Source organism: Coloeus monedula (genome assembly GCF_965178545.1).
Source record: "Coloeus monedula genome assembly, chromosome: 19".
NCBI lineage: Eukaryota > Metazoa > Chordata > Aves > Passeriformes > Corvidae > Coloeus > Coloeus monedula.
In genome coordinates this window covers 12,134,370-12,148,930 of record NC_138799.1, presented here as the reverse complement: position 1 = coordinate 12,148,930, position 14,561 = coordinate 12,134,370, and the positions used below count along the sequence as shown (strand labels likewise).

The 14,561-nt window shown below is 56.1% G+C and overlaps 2 protein-coding genes across 3 annotated transcripts; both read left to right on the top strand.

Moving 5' to 3' along the window:
• Positions 1–2,983: 2,983 nt before the first annotated feature.
• On the top strand, positions 2,984–5,793 carry PYCR1 (pyrroline-5-carboxylate reductase 1). Its single transcript, XM_082293817.1, has 7 exons — positions 2,984–3,145; positions 3,256–3,326; positions 3,422–3,601; positions 4,045–4,266; positions 4,741–4,833; positions 5,218–5,381; positions 5,480–5,793. Exons 1-7 carry the CDS (start codon positions 3,079–3,081, stop codon positions 5,628–5,630), a joined length of 948 nt encoding a protein of 315 aa, XP_082149943.1. The 5' UTR covers positions 2,984–3,078; the 3' UTR covers positions 5,631–5,793.
• A 2,437-nt stretch (positions 5,794–8,230) lies between these two features.
• Positions 8,231–12,690, top strand: MAFG (MAF bZIP transcription factor G). Of its 2 annotated transcripts, none has more exons than XM_082294025.1 (3): positions 8,231–8,339; positions 12,058–12,119; positions 12,208–12,690. In XM_082294025.1, the coding sequence occupies exons 2-3, from the start codon at positions 12,084–12,086 to the stop codon at positions 12,658–12,660; spliced, it is 489 nt and encodes a 162-aa protein (XP_082150151.1). In that variant the 5' UTR covers positions 8,231–8,339; positions 12,058–12,083; the 3' UTR covers positions 12,661–12,690. The 2 variants fall into 2 exon arrangements, with proteins under 2 accessions (XP_082150151.1, XP_082150152.1); XM_082294026.1 differs by lacking the exon at positions 8,231–8,339 and adding an exon at positions 8,685–8,800.
• The last annotated feature ends 1,871 nt before the right edge of the window (positions 12,691–14,561 follow it).

Here is a 14,561-nt window from a genome sequence, read left to right as displayed (position 1 = left end):
ATTCTTTGCAACAGAATGACTCAGGAATAAGGAAGGAAACTTACTTTTCATCAGTGCTTTGTGTGGGGTTTGAAAACCAAAGGGAAAACTTGTTGGGACAGATTATGTTGAATAATTCTGAGCAAGGACCAGCCCTTAGCAGTGGGGAGCATTAGCCAGGAAATGGGACAAGAATTGGGATGCAGCACAAAGGAACAGCCTTCCAAGGGGGTTTTCTCTTCTGCAAGTTCCAGTGAAGGGCAGGAAATCTGGAAGATGTGGTCCAACAGGAGGCTGGTAGGGCAAGACCCAAGGCTATCCTGCCATCAATATAAACCAGGAGCTTTATTTCTTGCCACCCAAACAAATTACGGGTTGTACAAGTACAAAATGCTGACTTGGAAAAGGAAATCAACTTTTGTTGGAGGAGTCAATTTACAAAGAGCCACTGCATACAAAGGGACCTTGAGCATTTATGATGTATTCCTCTTAAACCCACCTATGTGGATAAATTAAGCTGTGTCACACTTGAAAATTACTTTTTTGTTGTTATTACAGATCACTAAAAACCAAACAGGTGCCTGTGAAGCACCATGGCTTTTGTTATAAAATTCAATCCAACGAGCCCAGGAACATGGCGTGAGGAAAGTCCTTCCTGCAGGCTCTGGTGTGGCTCTGGGAAGCTGGGAGGACTGGGGAAGGGGGTCAGCAGAGGCAGGAGCACACAGGCACGGGGGTGCTTGTCCCCCAGGATGGCACTGCCAGTCACTCAGGCAGTGGCAGCTGTTGGAAAGCTCCTTGGCTGATAGCATATGGCTGAGCCAGGCACTGCTAGCTTCCTGCTGGGAAGATTTTGCACCAAGTAGGAGCAAGAGCAGAAACATGGTAAAATCTGCCACTGCCATGAGTTGATGCATCTTACACTGAGCCAGGGACAAAGGGCCAGAGAGAAACCAGTACCTGGGAAACAATGAGGGCAAAACTGAATGCCTTCACAATAAGGGGAAAGCAAATTCAACATGGAAATCATGATCCCACTGACTGGAAGACTGGAAACACAAGTCATTGCCAAGAACAGTGTGTTCAGATTTAGCTTTCTCATCTGCCAGCCAAAGACTGAGCAAAAAATGTGAACATGGTCAAAATGGCAAAAAAAGATTGTGTGGACAACAATCCTCTCTTTTAGGAGAAAAAAAAATTAAAAAAAAAAATCAAAACCTCATGCTTCAGTGGTTAAAACACTCCCCAACCATTGGAAACTATGAGATTGCCCAATCCAGGACAGAGAACATCTGATATCTGCTCAGCAGGATTTACCAAACAGCTCTGTCATGATTCAGTTCACCAAACCCCCTTCATTTCCAGAGTTTATTGACCCCTTTAATAAATAGATGATGATCAAGTAGCTCACCATGAACCAGGTTTCCCCAGTCGCCAACCATTCCCAACCCTTTTTTGGTAAACTAATGTTAGGATGTATGTGTGTTCCTTAATTACGGACTTGTGGCTGCAGCCAGTCTAGACAGCACCCAGAGGATTCCAGCCTGGCTAGATTAAAATCTGAATCGTTAATGGGTTTGGTTTTTCCCTTCTCTTTTGGAAGCCTGAGGTTTGGTATCCCCAAAAGACATTTAGGAACATTTATCAACAAAAAAAAAACCCACTGAGATTTATTTCTGTCAATAAAGGAGCAAGAAAAAAGTAAAAATGAAACCAGTGAGGTAAGATGATATTTAGGAAAAAAAGCACTGCCTGCTGCCTGGGTTTTACAGGAACACTCCACACCGGCCCGGTCTCTCCACAGCCCAGGGCAGCAAGGCTCTGATGGAGGCCACCCTCGGTCCTCGGGACACGGCGGGAGGCCGCACTGCGCCCGGGCCGGATGGGAATCGGGCGACGGAAACTCCCTCCCCGTTCACGTGCAGGGAAATCCCTCGGGAAACCTACGGGCAATCCCAAAGCACGAGGTACCGCCGCTCTGGGACCAGCGGCCGCTGGGCCGCTCTCCGCAAGACCGCTCCCCGCAGGACCGGCAGGGTCGCGTATGGGCCCGCCCAGGGAGGCGGGACTGCGCACCGGAGCGTCCCGGGCCGGCCGAGGCGGAGAAGTGGCGGGGAGGAGACCCGAGCACAGCCAGCACACGGGGACCCAGAGTCTCTTCTGGCGCCCGCTGCGCCCTGGCCCCGCGGGGGTCCCCCTCTCCGCGGGGAGGGTGGCCGGGGGTGACCGGGCTCACGGAGGGCGGTGCTGGAGCGGCAACGCCAGCAAGCGGCTGTCTGCGCTGCCCGCCCCGCCCCGCTCCCGCCCCGCTCCCGCCCCGCTCCGCTCCGCTCCCGCCCCGCCCCGTCCCGCTCCCGCCCCGCCCCGCCCCGCTCTGCTCCCGCCCCGCCCCGCCCCGCCCCGCTCCGCTCCCGCCCCGCCCCGCCCCGCTCCCGCCCCGCTCCGCTCCCGCCCCGCCCCGCTCTGCTCCCGCCCCGCCCCGCTCCCGCCCCGCCCCGCTCCCGGCCCGCCCCGCCCCGCTCCGCTCCCGCCCCGCCCCGCCCCGCTCCGCTCCCGCCCCGCCCCGCTCCGCTCCGCTCCCGCCCCGCCCCGCCCCGCTCCGCTCCCGTCCCGCTCCCGCTCCCGGCCCGCTCCGCTCCCGCCCGACTCTCCCGCAGGGCTCCGCCGGGAGCACAGCGCCGCCTGGCGGCGTAAGGCGGAGCGGAGCGTGACGGGAGCGGGGCGGGGCGGGGCGGGGCGGGGCGGGGCGGGGCGGGGCGGGGCGGGGCGGGGCGGGAGCGGAGCGGGGCGGGGCGGGGCGGGGCGGGAGCGGAGCGGGGCGGGGCGGCCGACGGCTCCCGACTGCTCCCGTCGGCCCTGCAGGCGGCGAATGATGCAACACTCAGGGTCGGTTGCCCCAATAGCTGGCGAGGGCTGCGCCATTGTCCCCGCCCCCGAGCGCTGAGTGGTCGGAGGCCGGCGCTGCCCCGCCCCGCCGCCCGCCGATTGGCTGCGCGCCGACGTCCCCCGCGCCGCCTTGCCTCCGTGCGGGCGCGGCCACGTGGACGGCGGCGGGTCCGGGTCCGGGTCCGGGTCTGGTGGGGCCGCACGGCACGGGCCATGAGCGTGGGGTTCATCGGCGCGGGGCAGCTTGCCTTCGCCCTGGCCCGCGGCTTCACGGCGGCAGGTGGGCGCGGGGCAGTTCGCCTTCGCCCTGGCCCGGGGGCTTCATGGTGTTAGGTGGGCACGGGGCGGGTGTTGCCGATCCCTCGGGCTGACACGCTGTGTCGTTCGCAGGGGTCCTGGCTGCGCACAAGATCACGGCGAGCTCCCCGGACACTGACCTGCCGACCGTGAGCGGGCTGCGGGTGAGTGCGGCCGGGTAGCGAGGGCCGGGTGGCGGCGCTCCCCTCCCGGGCCGCCCCGGGCCTGAGCGGTCCCGTTTCTCTCCAAACCGCTGCAGAAAATGGGAGTGAACTTCACGGTGAGCAACAAGGACACGGTGAAGAGCAGCGATGTCCTCTTCCTGGCCGTGAAGCCACCCATCATCCCCTTCATCCTGGAGGAGGTGGGCCCCGACATCGAGGCCCGGCACATCGTGGTCTCCTGCGCGGCCGGCGTCACCATCAGCTCTATCGAGAAGGTGAGAGGGGACCGGGCCGTGCAAGGCCGGCCATGAGCTGCTTCCCCTCCTCTGGCCCCCAGGAGCCGATGCAAGGGACAGATGTTACTTGTGCTACTCAGGACTAAAGTCACGCAGCAGCAGCAGCCAACTTGTTGTTTTCAGTCACCTTTGCTGTCTTCATCAGAAAATGCTATTAGAGGTTTTATCCAGCTCTTTCCTCACATGAGTTGCTGTCCGATAATGTTTCTCTCAACAGCAGTGGGTCATCTGCCCTGAATTTCTGCAGATCTTATGCTAAGTGTCTGCAGGAGCTGTTTTGGAGATCTGTGGGTTGATCTGGGATTGAGGCCTTTGGGATACTGTTTCCTGGACAGTCCATTGATGAAAAATATGCACTAAAGCTCATTTTTCTCCCTTCTTTCTTTTTTTACTTTCTATCTCCAATGATTTTCTTCCCCAAGAAACTCTCTACCTTCTGCCCCACACCAAAAGTGATCAGGTGCATGACCAACACCCCTGTGATTGTCCGGGAAGGTGCTACGGTCTATGCCACTGGAACTCATGCGGATGTGGAAGATGGGAAGCTCTTGGAACAACTGATGGCCAGTGTGGGCTTCTGCACTGAGGTGGAAGAGGATCTCATTGATGCTGTAACGGGGCTCAGTGGCAGTGGCCCTGCGTATGTATGTGCTATTTCCTCAGCTAGTGGCAGTCTTGGGGAGAGCAGTTGGCTTTGCCTGCCATAAAGTCTGTTCAACTTCAGCTTGTCATTTTTTGTTTTTCCTATCACCCACATTTGCAATGGGATATGTAGTCCATGTGTCCAGTTTGGGACAGCATGTAAATTTTGTTACCAGTCAGATGAGTCTGAAGTCCATAGCCAGCGTGCGGTGTCCACATGTCCATGTTGCAAAACTTGGGCCTGCATTTTGCATGATGCAGAAGCAGAATTTCTCCCATTCCCCCCACTCCAGAGCTGGAACTATTGGGAGGGAAGCCTGGCATGGCATCCATGCAGTAAAGGGGGAGGCTTTTATCAAGTGCATAAGTGATAAGAGTCACAGCACGATCCTGAAGCCCTGGATTCTCTCCTCCCTGAGACTTACCAGTCCTGGAGCAGAGTCTTTCAGTCACCTTCTTCCTCTCTCTGGTCTCAGGCATTCACTGCCCTGGATGCTCTTGCGGATGGAGGAGTAAAGATGGGCCTTCCCCGGAGGCTGGCAGTTCGACTTGGAGCACAGGCTTTGCTGGTCAGTATTACCTCCTTCATAACAAATCTGAGTCTGTGCTTGCTCTGTGCAGAGGAATCTTCACATCACAGTTTGAAATTATCTTGGTCCTCTCACAGAATCTACTTTAAAGAACGTGTTTGGTTTGACTGCACACAGGTTCCTGGTGGGGGCTGTAGGAAGTAGCTACAGCAATCTGCTGGCACTCGTGGTGGTGTGGGAGCTGGGGCCTGGGAAACTCTGCTCCTTTGCAGGCTTCATCAGCTCTGGAAAGTGTTTTGGCAGCGTGCAGGAGCCTAGGTTTGCCTGCTGTGAATGTTGGTGCTGCTCTGTGCAGTGGAGAACAGGAGTGTGTGACAGTGGCTTCCTCAGCCAGAGCTCTGGTAGGTGTTTTCCTTGCTACAGGGTGCTGCCAAAATGCTGTTAGAATCTGAGCAGCATCCCGGTCAGCTGAAGGACAATGTCTGCTCGCCTGGGGGAGCCACTATCCATGCCCTGCACTTCCTGGAGAGTGGTGGCTTTCGCTCACTCCTCATCAATGCTGTGGAGGCTTCCTGTATCCGGACAAGGTGGGCACCTAGGAAGTCCTAAAAAGCTTGCAAAACTTGTCCCCCAACCTCCCCATCTTCTTTTTTCTATGTCTGCCTCTCCTACTACCCCATTGTAGGGACCTGCAGCATTTGGCAGACCAAGAGAAGATTTCCCCGGCAGCCATAAAGAAAACTTTGCTGGACAAGGTGAAGCTGGAGTCTCCCTCTCTGTCTGTGGCATCTGCTAGCAAAGTCAGTCTGTTCACCCACAAGAGCAAGAAGAACTGACTGGACTACTGTATTCTGGCAGTGCTGAATATCAGGGTCCTGGTTGCGGCCAGGACAGGGTTAATTTTTGCAGTAGCCAGGAATGGCACAGCCAGGACCCTGGTTATTCTATACATCATGTACATGGGCAAAGGGTAGGGGGAGAAGTTGAGAGGGGAGGGTTTGTGGCAGGGGGAGAGGGGCTGAAGAGGGATGGGGAGAAGGAGTCCTTTCTGGTTGGTTGCATGAAGCGAGCGGTGGGGGTAACATTATGTTACGCGTGGTGAGCAATCATGTATGAATCATTCATGTCTCTTCTACACTTTTTAATATTGTTGCTGTTATTATTCGTTTTCTTATCTCATTACTGTTTCCAGTAAATTGTTCGTATCGCAAACCATGATCTTTACCTTTTGTGCTTCCAGTTCTCCTCTCCAGCCTGCCACAGGGGGAGAGGGACGGGAGGGGAGTGAGTGAGCAGTGTGTGGTTTTGAGTATTTCAGTGGGAACACTAATATGAGGAATACCATTCCTAAGCCACAACTGTTGGTGTCCTCTGTGTTATTTCTCTTTTGTCTAAGGAAAAGCATTCACTCTGAAAGTTGGTGTCCCCTGTACCAGGCTTGTGGCTTACAACAGCTGTGGGGCAGTGCTGTAGCAGAGGGTCTTTAACCTGTAGTGCGGTTGGTGTGAGCTGTCCCTGGCACTGCTGTTTTCTTGGGCAGGGGAGATAGTCTCATCAGAGCTTTGTCAAGGAAATCATTTGTCCAGAAGAAGAATTTGGGTACTTCCAGGACTCAAGCAGTGTTTGTGTGCCCCATGCAGAAAATTTTTTAAAGATGTTTCAGAACTTTTTGTTTCAAATGTTTGATCCCCTCTGGCCCTATCTTGCATCTGCTGTCAGAGCTTATGTCCTGTCACTGTTGTTATTAGCTAGAGCAGATGCTGCCACACAAACACAATGCTGCGTGGTACATCAGGGGCTGGGCCCAAAGTCACTTCTTGGAATGGACCCAATGCCTCTGCCTGATCTCCCACCACTTTGAGAGACATATGGCATGAACAGTGGACCATGCTCCTTTCCTCTCCAGCGGCCACCCCTTCTCTCTGCTCAGTCTGGTTTGGGGAACCATGGCCTCTCACTGCCCCTCCTTTACTGCTGGCCTTGCTTGGGTGGTTTGGCAGCTGGAGGGGTAGTGAGTGTTTACATTTCCTTCTGTCTCTGAGGTGCTGGTGGCGGTAAAGCATTTTTAGTGTTAGGCTTTTGGCTGCTAGCAAGGTATGACCCTATAAGTGTGACAGATGGTTACTCCTCTTCCCTCTTTACATAAAAAACTGCTTCTCTGATGAGAGCTGTGACTAATCCCAGCTATTTTGACTGGGTGTATCTCTTGCCACTGGCGGTGGCCACTAGGTCAGGAGTCCTTGGGTGCCATATGTTCCTCCCTTTCCTGCTCAGGATCTGTAATACTTGCACAGCAGACAGGCCAAGCTGGAAGTCAGACAGATGAAGTACTGGCTGACGCAAAAATGCAAGGTAGTGTTGCAGAAAGAGTTCCCACTTGGCTGAAAAAGTGGGATGCAGAATGAATGGATGCCTGAGATTGAGCCCTTCTGCAGGGAGATGTAGAGGTTGCCCCTGGGTACTCCCAGAGAGACAGAGCTATAGATTAACTTCCTAGGTGGTTATAGACCTGTAACTGAGCTGGCCACCACAGCAGATGGAAACCAGCCTATCGGGGGCTACAAGGGCCCTGCAAGGCTTGCGGTCACATCGCCTGTGCACAGAGCAGAGAGCAGTAGTGCTGCTGCTGGATCCGAGCCTAGCTAAGCTCCTTCTGCTCTCCTACGGAGCATGGTTTCTCCTTAAGCCGTCTGCCCATTTTATTGTGGCACCTTCCACTTGCCCCTCGCCCTTCTCTGGTATGCTCATCTTGTCCTCCCTGCTTTGCCTGTAGCATGGCAGCAAACACAGTAGGCACCAGTGTGTGTGTCATGGACCCGGAGTTGTAGCAAAACGGGTGGGAAGATACCTCGAGCGAGCCCGGCTGCTTTCCCAGTGACCTGGGAAAGCAGCGCTTCAGAGCAGGGTCGCGGCCCCGGCCCGAACGCTGCAGCCGGGGCTCGCCGCACACGGCCCCGTGCCGGGAGAGCCGCGGCAGGGCCTGCGCTGGCGGAGCCGGCGGCTCGGAGGGACTGCGGCCGCAGCTCCAAGGGTGCTAAGGACCCCACCGGTGCGGGCTGAGGGACCGCGCGCTCTGAAGCGCGCAATGTGCAGCGGGGAGACCCGCAGGAGGCCGAAGACTGCTGCCAGAGATGGCGGGAGCCGATCCGCGGCCGACCCAGTACTTTGGTGGAGCGGCAGCGCTCGCTCCGGGACGGGAACTCGACCGCGGCAGCGGAAGGAGACGGCACCGAGCGGAGCGGAGCGGAGCCGAGCGGAGCCGAGCCGAGCCGAGCCGAGCCGGGCCGAGCCGAGCACGGGCCGGGCCGGGCCAGGGGGGTCGCAGCCTCTCCTCGTTACCCCCGGGGAGAGCGCGCGGCCCCCTTAAGGCCCGGGGCGGTTGCGCCGGGCGCTTCATGAATGGAGCCACGTGACCCAAATATCACGTGACGAGTCCGTGAGCGGCGGCGGCGGCGGCGGCGGTGGCGGCTTGTGAGTCCCGGTCCCTCCCAGCGCGGCCTCCCCGCCCCGCCCGGCCCGGCCCGGCCCGGCGGCTCCGGCAGGAGGTGAGCGCCACCGGCTGCGAGGGCGGGCGCGGCCCTGGCATCGGGCGGGGCGGGGCGGGCCGGTCCCAGGGGGCGGGCCGGGGCGGGGCGGGCGCGGCGGGCCCGGGATGGTGGCTGGGGCCGCCGCGGGGTCGGCAGGTGCCTAAAAGGGCCGCCATCGCTGACTCACGGCGGGGCTTCGGGGTCGCGCCTGCCCGGTGCCGCCCAGCCCCCGCCCCGCCCCGCCCCGCCCCGTCCTCGCCTCGCTTAGCGGCCGAGCAACAGGTGCGCGGGGCGCTGGCCCGGGGCCTGTCCCCGGCCCCGCCCGCCGCCTCCCGGGTCCACCCGTAGGCATCACGGATGCATCTGGCCCCTCCCTCCCGCGGTTGCCGACTGCCCCGATCGTGTTGCAGGCCGGCTGCCCTCAGGCCGAGCCTACCCTTCTCAACCCCGCCGCACCTTCAGGCGCTCGGGCTCCGCCGGTACGGGTGCGACCTGGCCCCGGCAGGGCCTCGGGCAGCCGCCGTGGTCTGTGATTCTTCTCCCGAGGACCAGAGGGCCGGGAGGGTGAGGGGCTATCGGGGCGTCTCGCCCAGTTCCCAGAGTAGAAGCTCGGCCCCAGGCAGGACAGCTCCGCTGCCTGCAGTCGGTACCCTGTCCTCGGTCTACTTGGTAGCTGAAGATGTGCGGGTGGGAGGTTCTGGCCCCTGTTCCGTAGGGGCTGCCCGATACTTGGCACTGCAATGTCCCCCGAGTGGAGTGGGTTTCTGCTCCCGCGGGACTGCCACGTTTGACCAACAAGGAGGGTCTGTGTGTGTGTTGTGCACGGGTCGGTCACGCTGTTCAGAGCTTGGGGACGTCTCTGGCTGTCCGGGATATGTGAGGTTTGAGCTGTGTGGTCGGAGGAGGGCACTGCCAAGGGTGGGAAGGGATCTCTCAGAGCTGGCCCTTTGCTTTAGCAGTGTGAGCAGAGTTAAAACCAGCTGGGTGAGCAGATTCCTTGAGGGAAAAATTGCTGTGGAAATGCTCAGGGTTGGATGAGCTCACCAGGGGACTCCCAGGGTGGGGAACACAGGAGAGGCACTCTCTTGGCTACATAGGTAATTTGGGGAGTCATTGGATGAGACTGTGTGAGCTAATTTGCCAGTAAGCAAATAAACAGAGTGTGAAATCCACGCTGGGAGAGAGTGTTGTCGTGCAGTGTGCCCCATCGCTGCTGACAAACCCCACTCCTCTGCCTGCCAGTGCTGTGGAGCCCGTGGGGAGCACAGGCCTTGCTCTGCCCACGGGCCTCCCACCAGGCCTGCCCGCCAGCGCGGGTGACGTCACCGTGTTTACACGGGGCTCGTGGCAGGGTTCTGCATCAGGAGCGTGGAGCAGGGCCTGTGTTGAATCATGCGCGGTGCTGTCAGCTCTTGTGTGCTGCCGCTGAGCTGAGGGGAGAATTGGCTGTGCTTGTGCTGAGTTCAGGCCTTTTGAGCTCTGGGGAAATGTGTCGAGACTGCAGTTTCTTCATTGCAGCCGTAGTGTTTGGCACTTTTCAGCGTGATCTTTCTTCAGGAAGCTATCAAAAGTTGATCCATCAGCAGTCTGGAGAGTAAGGCGAAGTTTGGTCTCTGTTATGTCACCAGTTCTCTGGGTGTCCTCTTTGTGAGCTGCCAAACAGCCCGATTAAAACAGGACCCAGGAAACAGCCAACAACTCTTTGGATTGTTTTTCCCATTCTACTGACTGCCTTGTGTGTTGCTGTGCCTTGGAGAGATGGGATCACCAGGTTTTTGGGGACAGTCCTGTTGCAGCTCTGATGGCTCTTGTGAGAGGCTTCTGCCTGAGAGGGTGTTGTGTTAGAGAGTGCAGAGGCAGGAATGAGTAGCTGCCTCTGCTGTGTCTAGCTCTGCCAGCACCAGCCATTCCCCAGCCTGCAGAGGAGCACTCTTCCCAGTGCCCTGCCTGATGCAGCATGCATGTGCCCTGTTTGTTTTGTTTTGGGTCTGCTGTAATGAAGGCAGCCTGTGTGCTTGCCAGGCAGCAGTAAATTCTTTAGTGCCACAAGGCAAGCAAATTCCCGTGGTCCCACTGACCATACCTGCCCTTGACCCCTTCCACTCACAAGAGGATGGGGCACAAAAGTGCTGCAGAGGCATGCTATTGGTCTCTCCAGCTCTTCACGTACCTCTCCCCTTTTCCTAGCAGACGTGTTGTTTACCACATCGGAACAGAAGGAATAAACAGCAGTCTGGCAAGATGGGAAGAATTGATTTTGTGAAGCAGTTGCTCAGATGCTGCCTGTCCTGCCTCATTGCAGCTGCCTTCCCTGGGCAGCAAAATGACCATGTCTATGCCAGTGTGGTCGGGTGTAGCAGACATCTTGTTGGAAGGAGCATTGTCCTCTAGGTATAAATAGCCCGGCTCCTGGCAGGCTGCAGGCTTCAGGAATATCTCTGCTGGTGTTCTGGGGACTACTAGCCCTGTTCACCTCCTGTAGGTTGTAGAGGCGCTGTAGGGAGCCTGTGCCACAGCTGCTGGAAGAGCACAAAGACATATTTGCTGATGTGTGCATTTCGTTCTGGTCTGTAACTGGACATCAGTCCTACTGGGAGTAAGGCAGGGACAAACAAAATTGTTGTTTGAAACCTGCAAGATGAAAGGGACAGAGGCACCTGTAGGCTGCACAGGAATACTGGCCAGGGCTGAGGGGGTGCAGAATGGGCTGAGAGGGGAGTGCAGTTCGGGCTGCTCAAGGCACAGCCGTGTCTGTCAGGTAGTATCTGTGTGGATCAATTCCTTGGGCAGTGTAGTAGCCCTCTGAACTGAAAAGCCTGAGGGGAGGAGGTATGTGGGGACAGAAGCAGGAGCCGGCATATAAGTTTCTGTAAAGCAGGCCTGGGAATTGCTCTTACCAGTTCTGAAGTCTTGTCTTCCGTGGCAGGGAAGGAGTCTGCTCTCCTCTGGTTTTCAGCACCTTTAATCTTTGTTTTCTTCTGAGCACACCTTGGCTCTGAAGATAAGGAGGAAGAAGGTGGTTCTGAGCCAGGGATTGACAGGTACTTTCTCACAGAAGAGACCTACAACTGGGGTCAGTTTTGTGTAACTGGGAGAGGTGAAGTCTGCTGAGACATCAGCCCAAATCTGTGATGGAATTCCAGTGTGTCCAAGGCTTCCCCTGTACCCCTTGCCCAGGGTTATGTCTTACTGAACTATACTGGCTGCATCCTTGGGGGCATCTGGAGTCTGGTAGGACTGGGGAGCTTCTGAGCTGTGCTTGGGCACCTGTTGGAAGGGCATGTTAAGGTAACCTGCCCTGCTTGGGAGTGACAAGGATGAGGCTGGGAGCAAGCGGTGCAGAGTGCCAGCCTGCTGAGTCAGCATGACTGATCTGGAGCAGCCATGCTCTGGACCCTGCCTGCTGCTTGCAAGGCTATTTTTAAAAATGTGGCTTCCATGTATTCTGACTCCTCCTAGTTTTTTAATTTTCCCCACCATAAATGAAAAACCAGCATTGCCACAAAGTCTCCATGGGAGCAGGAGTGTGGAAGGGCAGCAGTTTCTGCTCAGGGACAGAGTCTGCTGCTTGTTAGTCCAGTTCAGCTGGCTGCTTGTTGAGTGTCTTCCAAGGAGGGGGTGAGTGGGGACCAGGATGTGGAGCAGCACCGTGAGGCATTGCTGCTGGACCCTGCCAGAGGAATGCCGTGGGCTCTGCTGTGTCCCGGGTGCTAATTTGACCTTCCTTCCCTTCCAGAACCTAACTGACAAGGCTGTCGTGTTATGACGACCCCCAACAAAGGAAACAAGGCCTTGAAGGTAATGCGGCAGGTGGAGGAAAGGGGTGCAGGGATGGGCATAGGTATCCATCTCAGGTTTCACAAGTGTGTGCTGTCTTCTCTCCCAGGTGAAGAGGGAGCCAGGTGAGAATGGGACCAGCTTGACAGATGAGGAGCTGGTGACCATGTCTGTGCGAGAGCTGAACCAGCATCTACGGGGCCTGTCAAAAGAGGAGATCATCCAGCTGAAGCAGCGTCGGCGCACGCTGAAGAACCGGGGTTACGCAGCCAGCTGCAGAGTGAAGCGCGTTACCCAGAAGGAGGAACTGGAGAAGCAGAAGGCAGAGCTGCAGCAAGAAGTGGAGAAGCTGGCCTCAGAGAACGCCAGCATGAAAATGGAACTCGATGCTCTCCGCTCCAAATACGAGGCTCTCCAGAACTTCGCCAGAACCGTGGCCCGGAGCCCCGTGACCCCTGCACGGGGGCCTCTCACTTCCAGTATGGGGCCCCTCGTCCCTGGCAAGGTTGCTACTACTAGTGTCATCACAATAGTGAAATCCAAAACGGACTCCCGGTCTTAGTGAAGCGAGTGTTGCCTGAGCTTGTCTGTGCAGGGCAGTTAGGCACAAAACCAGCCTGGAATCCCCAAAGCACAAGCCCTCCCCACATGGGTCCGGGTTCCTTTGACTTGGCCCAGGACTGGCCCGCTGATTGCTCCAGTTTATTTTGTTGTGTCCAGATTGGTATGAGCAGTGGTGATGCATCCCTTGTCCTGTGCAGACAGAGCTTCCCACCCAGCAGTCTGTAGCCCTTGGGTGCCCTGGGGACAGACTGTGAGATTTTGGTTTTCTACCCAAAGAAAGTCTGTGCAGCGTGGCTGATGGAAGGGTGGAGGGGTGGTCCGAGGAAAGCTCTCTTCCTGGGGGCTGGGAACCCTAATTTTCGGTCACTTCCAAAGGCTTTATTTCATGACTCTTCCAGGTGGTGCATCTTGGCGCCTGAACCTGCTGCTTTTGTCTCCTTTGGTACCTGTAGTTACAGTTGGGGTGTTCTGTGTCATAGGTTTTTATTCCTTTCTAGGTGTGCCTCTGTGCCCTAACCGTGGGTTTCCCCCAGACGTCCATGACGTTAGCTGTGTAAACTGGCAGTGGTGGGAAGGACAATGCTGCTGTGTCCTGCCGCTGTGGTCCTGAGGCCCTGCAGGCCCCAGCACCCTGGGAGGGAAGAAGGGAGCAGTGGTACTGTGTTGACTGCAGGCCGGTTTTGTGCCTAATGTGTTGCACTGAACAAGACCAAAATCACTAGTTGTTCCCGTGTTTTGAGGGTATCAAGTGTCTCTAGTGTGATGGTTTACACAACCAGTTTATGTGGTTAAATAGCCCTTTATTTAAAGAGAGAAACATCATTTTAAGAGTTATTAAATTATCTAAGTTTAAAATTGGACAGAAGAGAGAGCGTATTTATAGTCAGCTTTTTTACCTGAGAAGGCGAGAATATTTCACCATATGAGTGGGGAAATATTCTCAGAGACTTTGCTAGTTAAAAGTTAATAAATAAATAATTTTAAAGTTTCTCATGAACCTCCCGCAAACTGTTTGTGGCTCTGAGGTTAGTTTTTATAAAGAGTTATCAGACTTTATTTATAAAACTTAGAAAAAGACAAAAAAAGAGGCAAGTCCTGTTTGATATCTTTTTGCAATTGTACCAAAAGTGACTTATTCTTGACCTTGCTAGTTTCTGTCATGTCCCCTTGTGTTGGGCGCTCTGCTCCCCAAGCTCTCGTGCGGCGCTCTGGTGTGCTGGTGCCTTTGCCATGTGCTGTCATTTCACACTGTTGTTGTTTTCCTTAAACTCGACTGAGAGATTGAGTTGGAATCTCTCTGAATTCTCCAGAAGGGTTCTGGTGCACAGGCAAAGGTGCTGCTGTTTTTGAAGACAAGAATGGCTGGCTGGTGCAGCGAGGTAGCGATGCCTGCCCAGAGGTGTGCAGCAGGAGCACAGGCAGCTCCTGCTGAGCAGCCAACACCAGGTGAACTTGGTTATCTGGAGAGGAAAAATGCTGCACTTCCCTTCATGCAGCAAAGCTATCAGAGAAGTAACATGAGGGAGGCTTGTCCAGGAAAAGACTGGTGGGATTTATCTCTGGAATTAGATCCTGTGGTCAGAACTTGTGTCGTGCTTATGGCTCACCTGAACAAGAGGGGCAAGTCTGCGACAAGAGGGGCAACATGGGACTGGCTAGTCTCTGGTGTCTACGCATGGCTGGCCAGTGAGCTGTGGCAGGATCACTGTCCTTCCTGGGGCAGCTTCTCAGGGGCTTAGGAGAGTGCTCAGACTCACAGCTGTGACAGAGCTGAGAAGCTGTTTGTGGCCAGGCTCTGTTTCCACAAAAACTTTGACTCTCCTCTCCCTTTCCCAAAGACTGGAGCTGATTTACTGAGTTGCAGAGAAGCAGGACATGAGGGGGAAGCCCATGTGACCT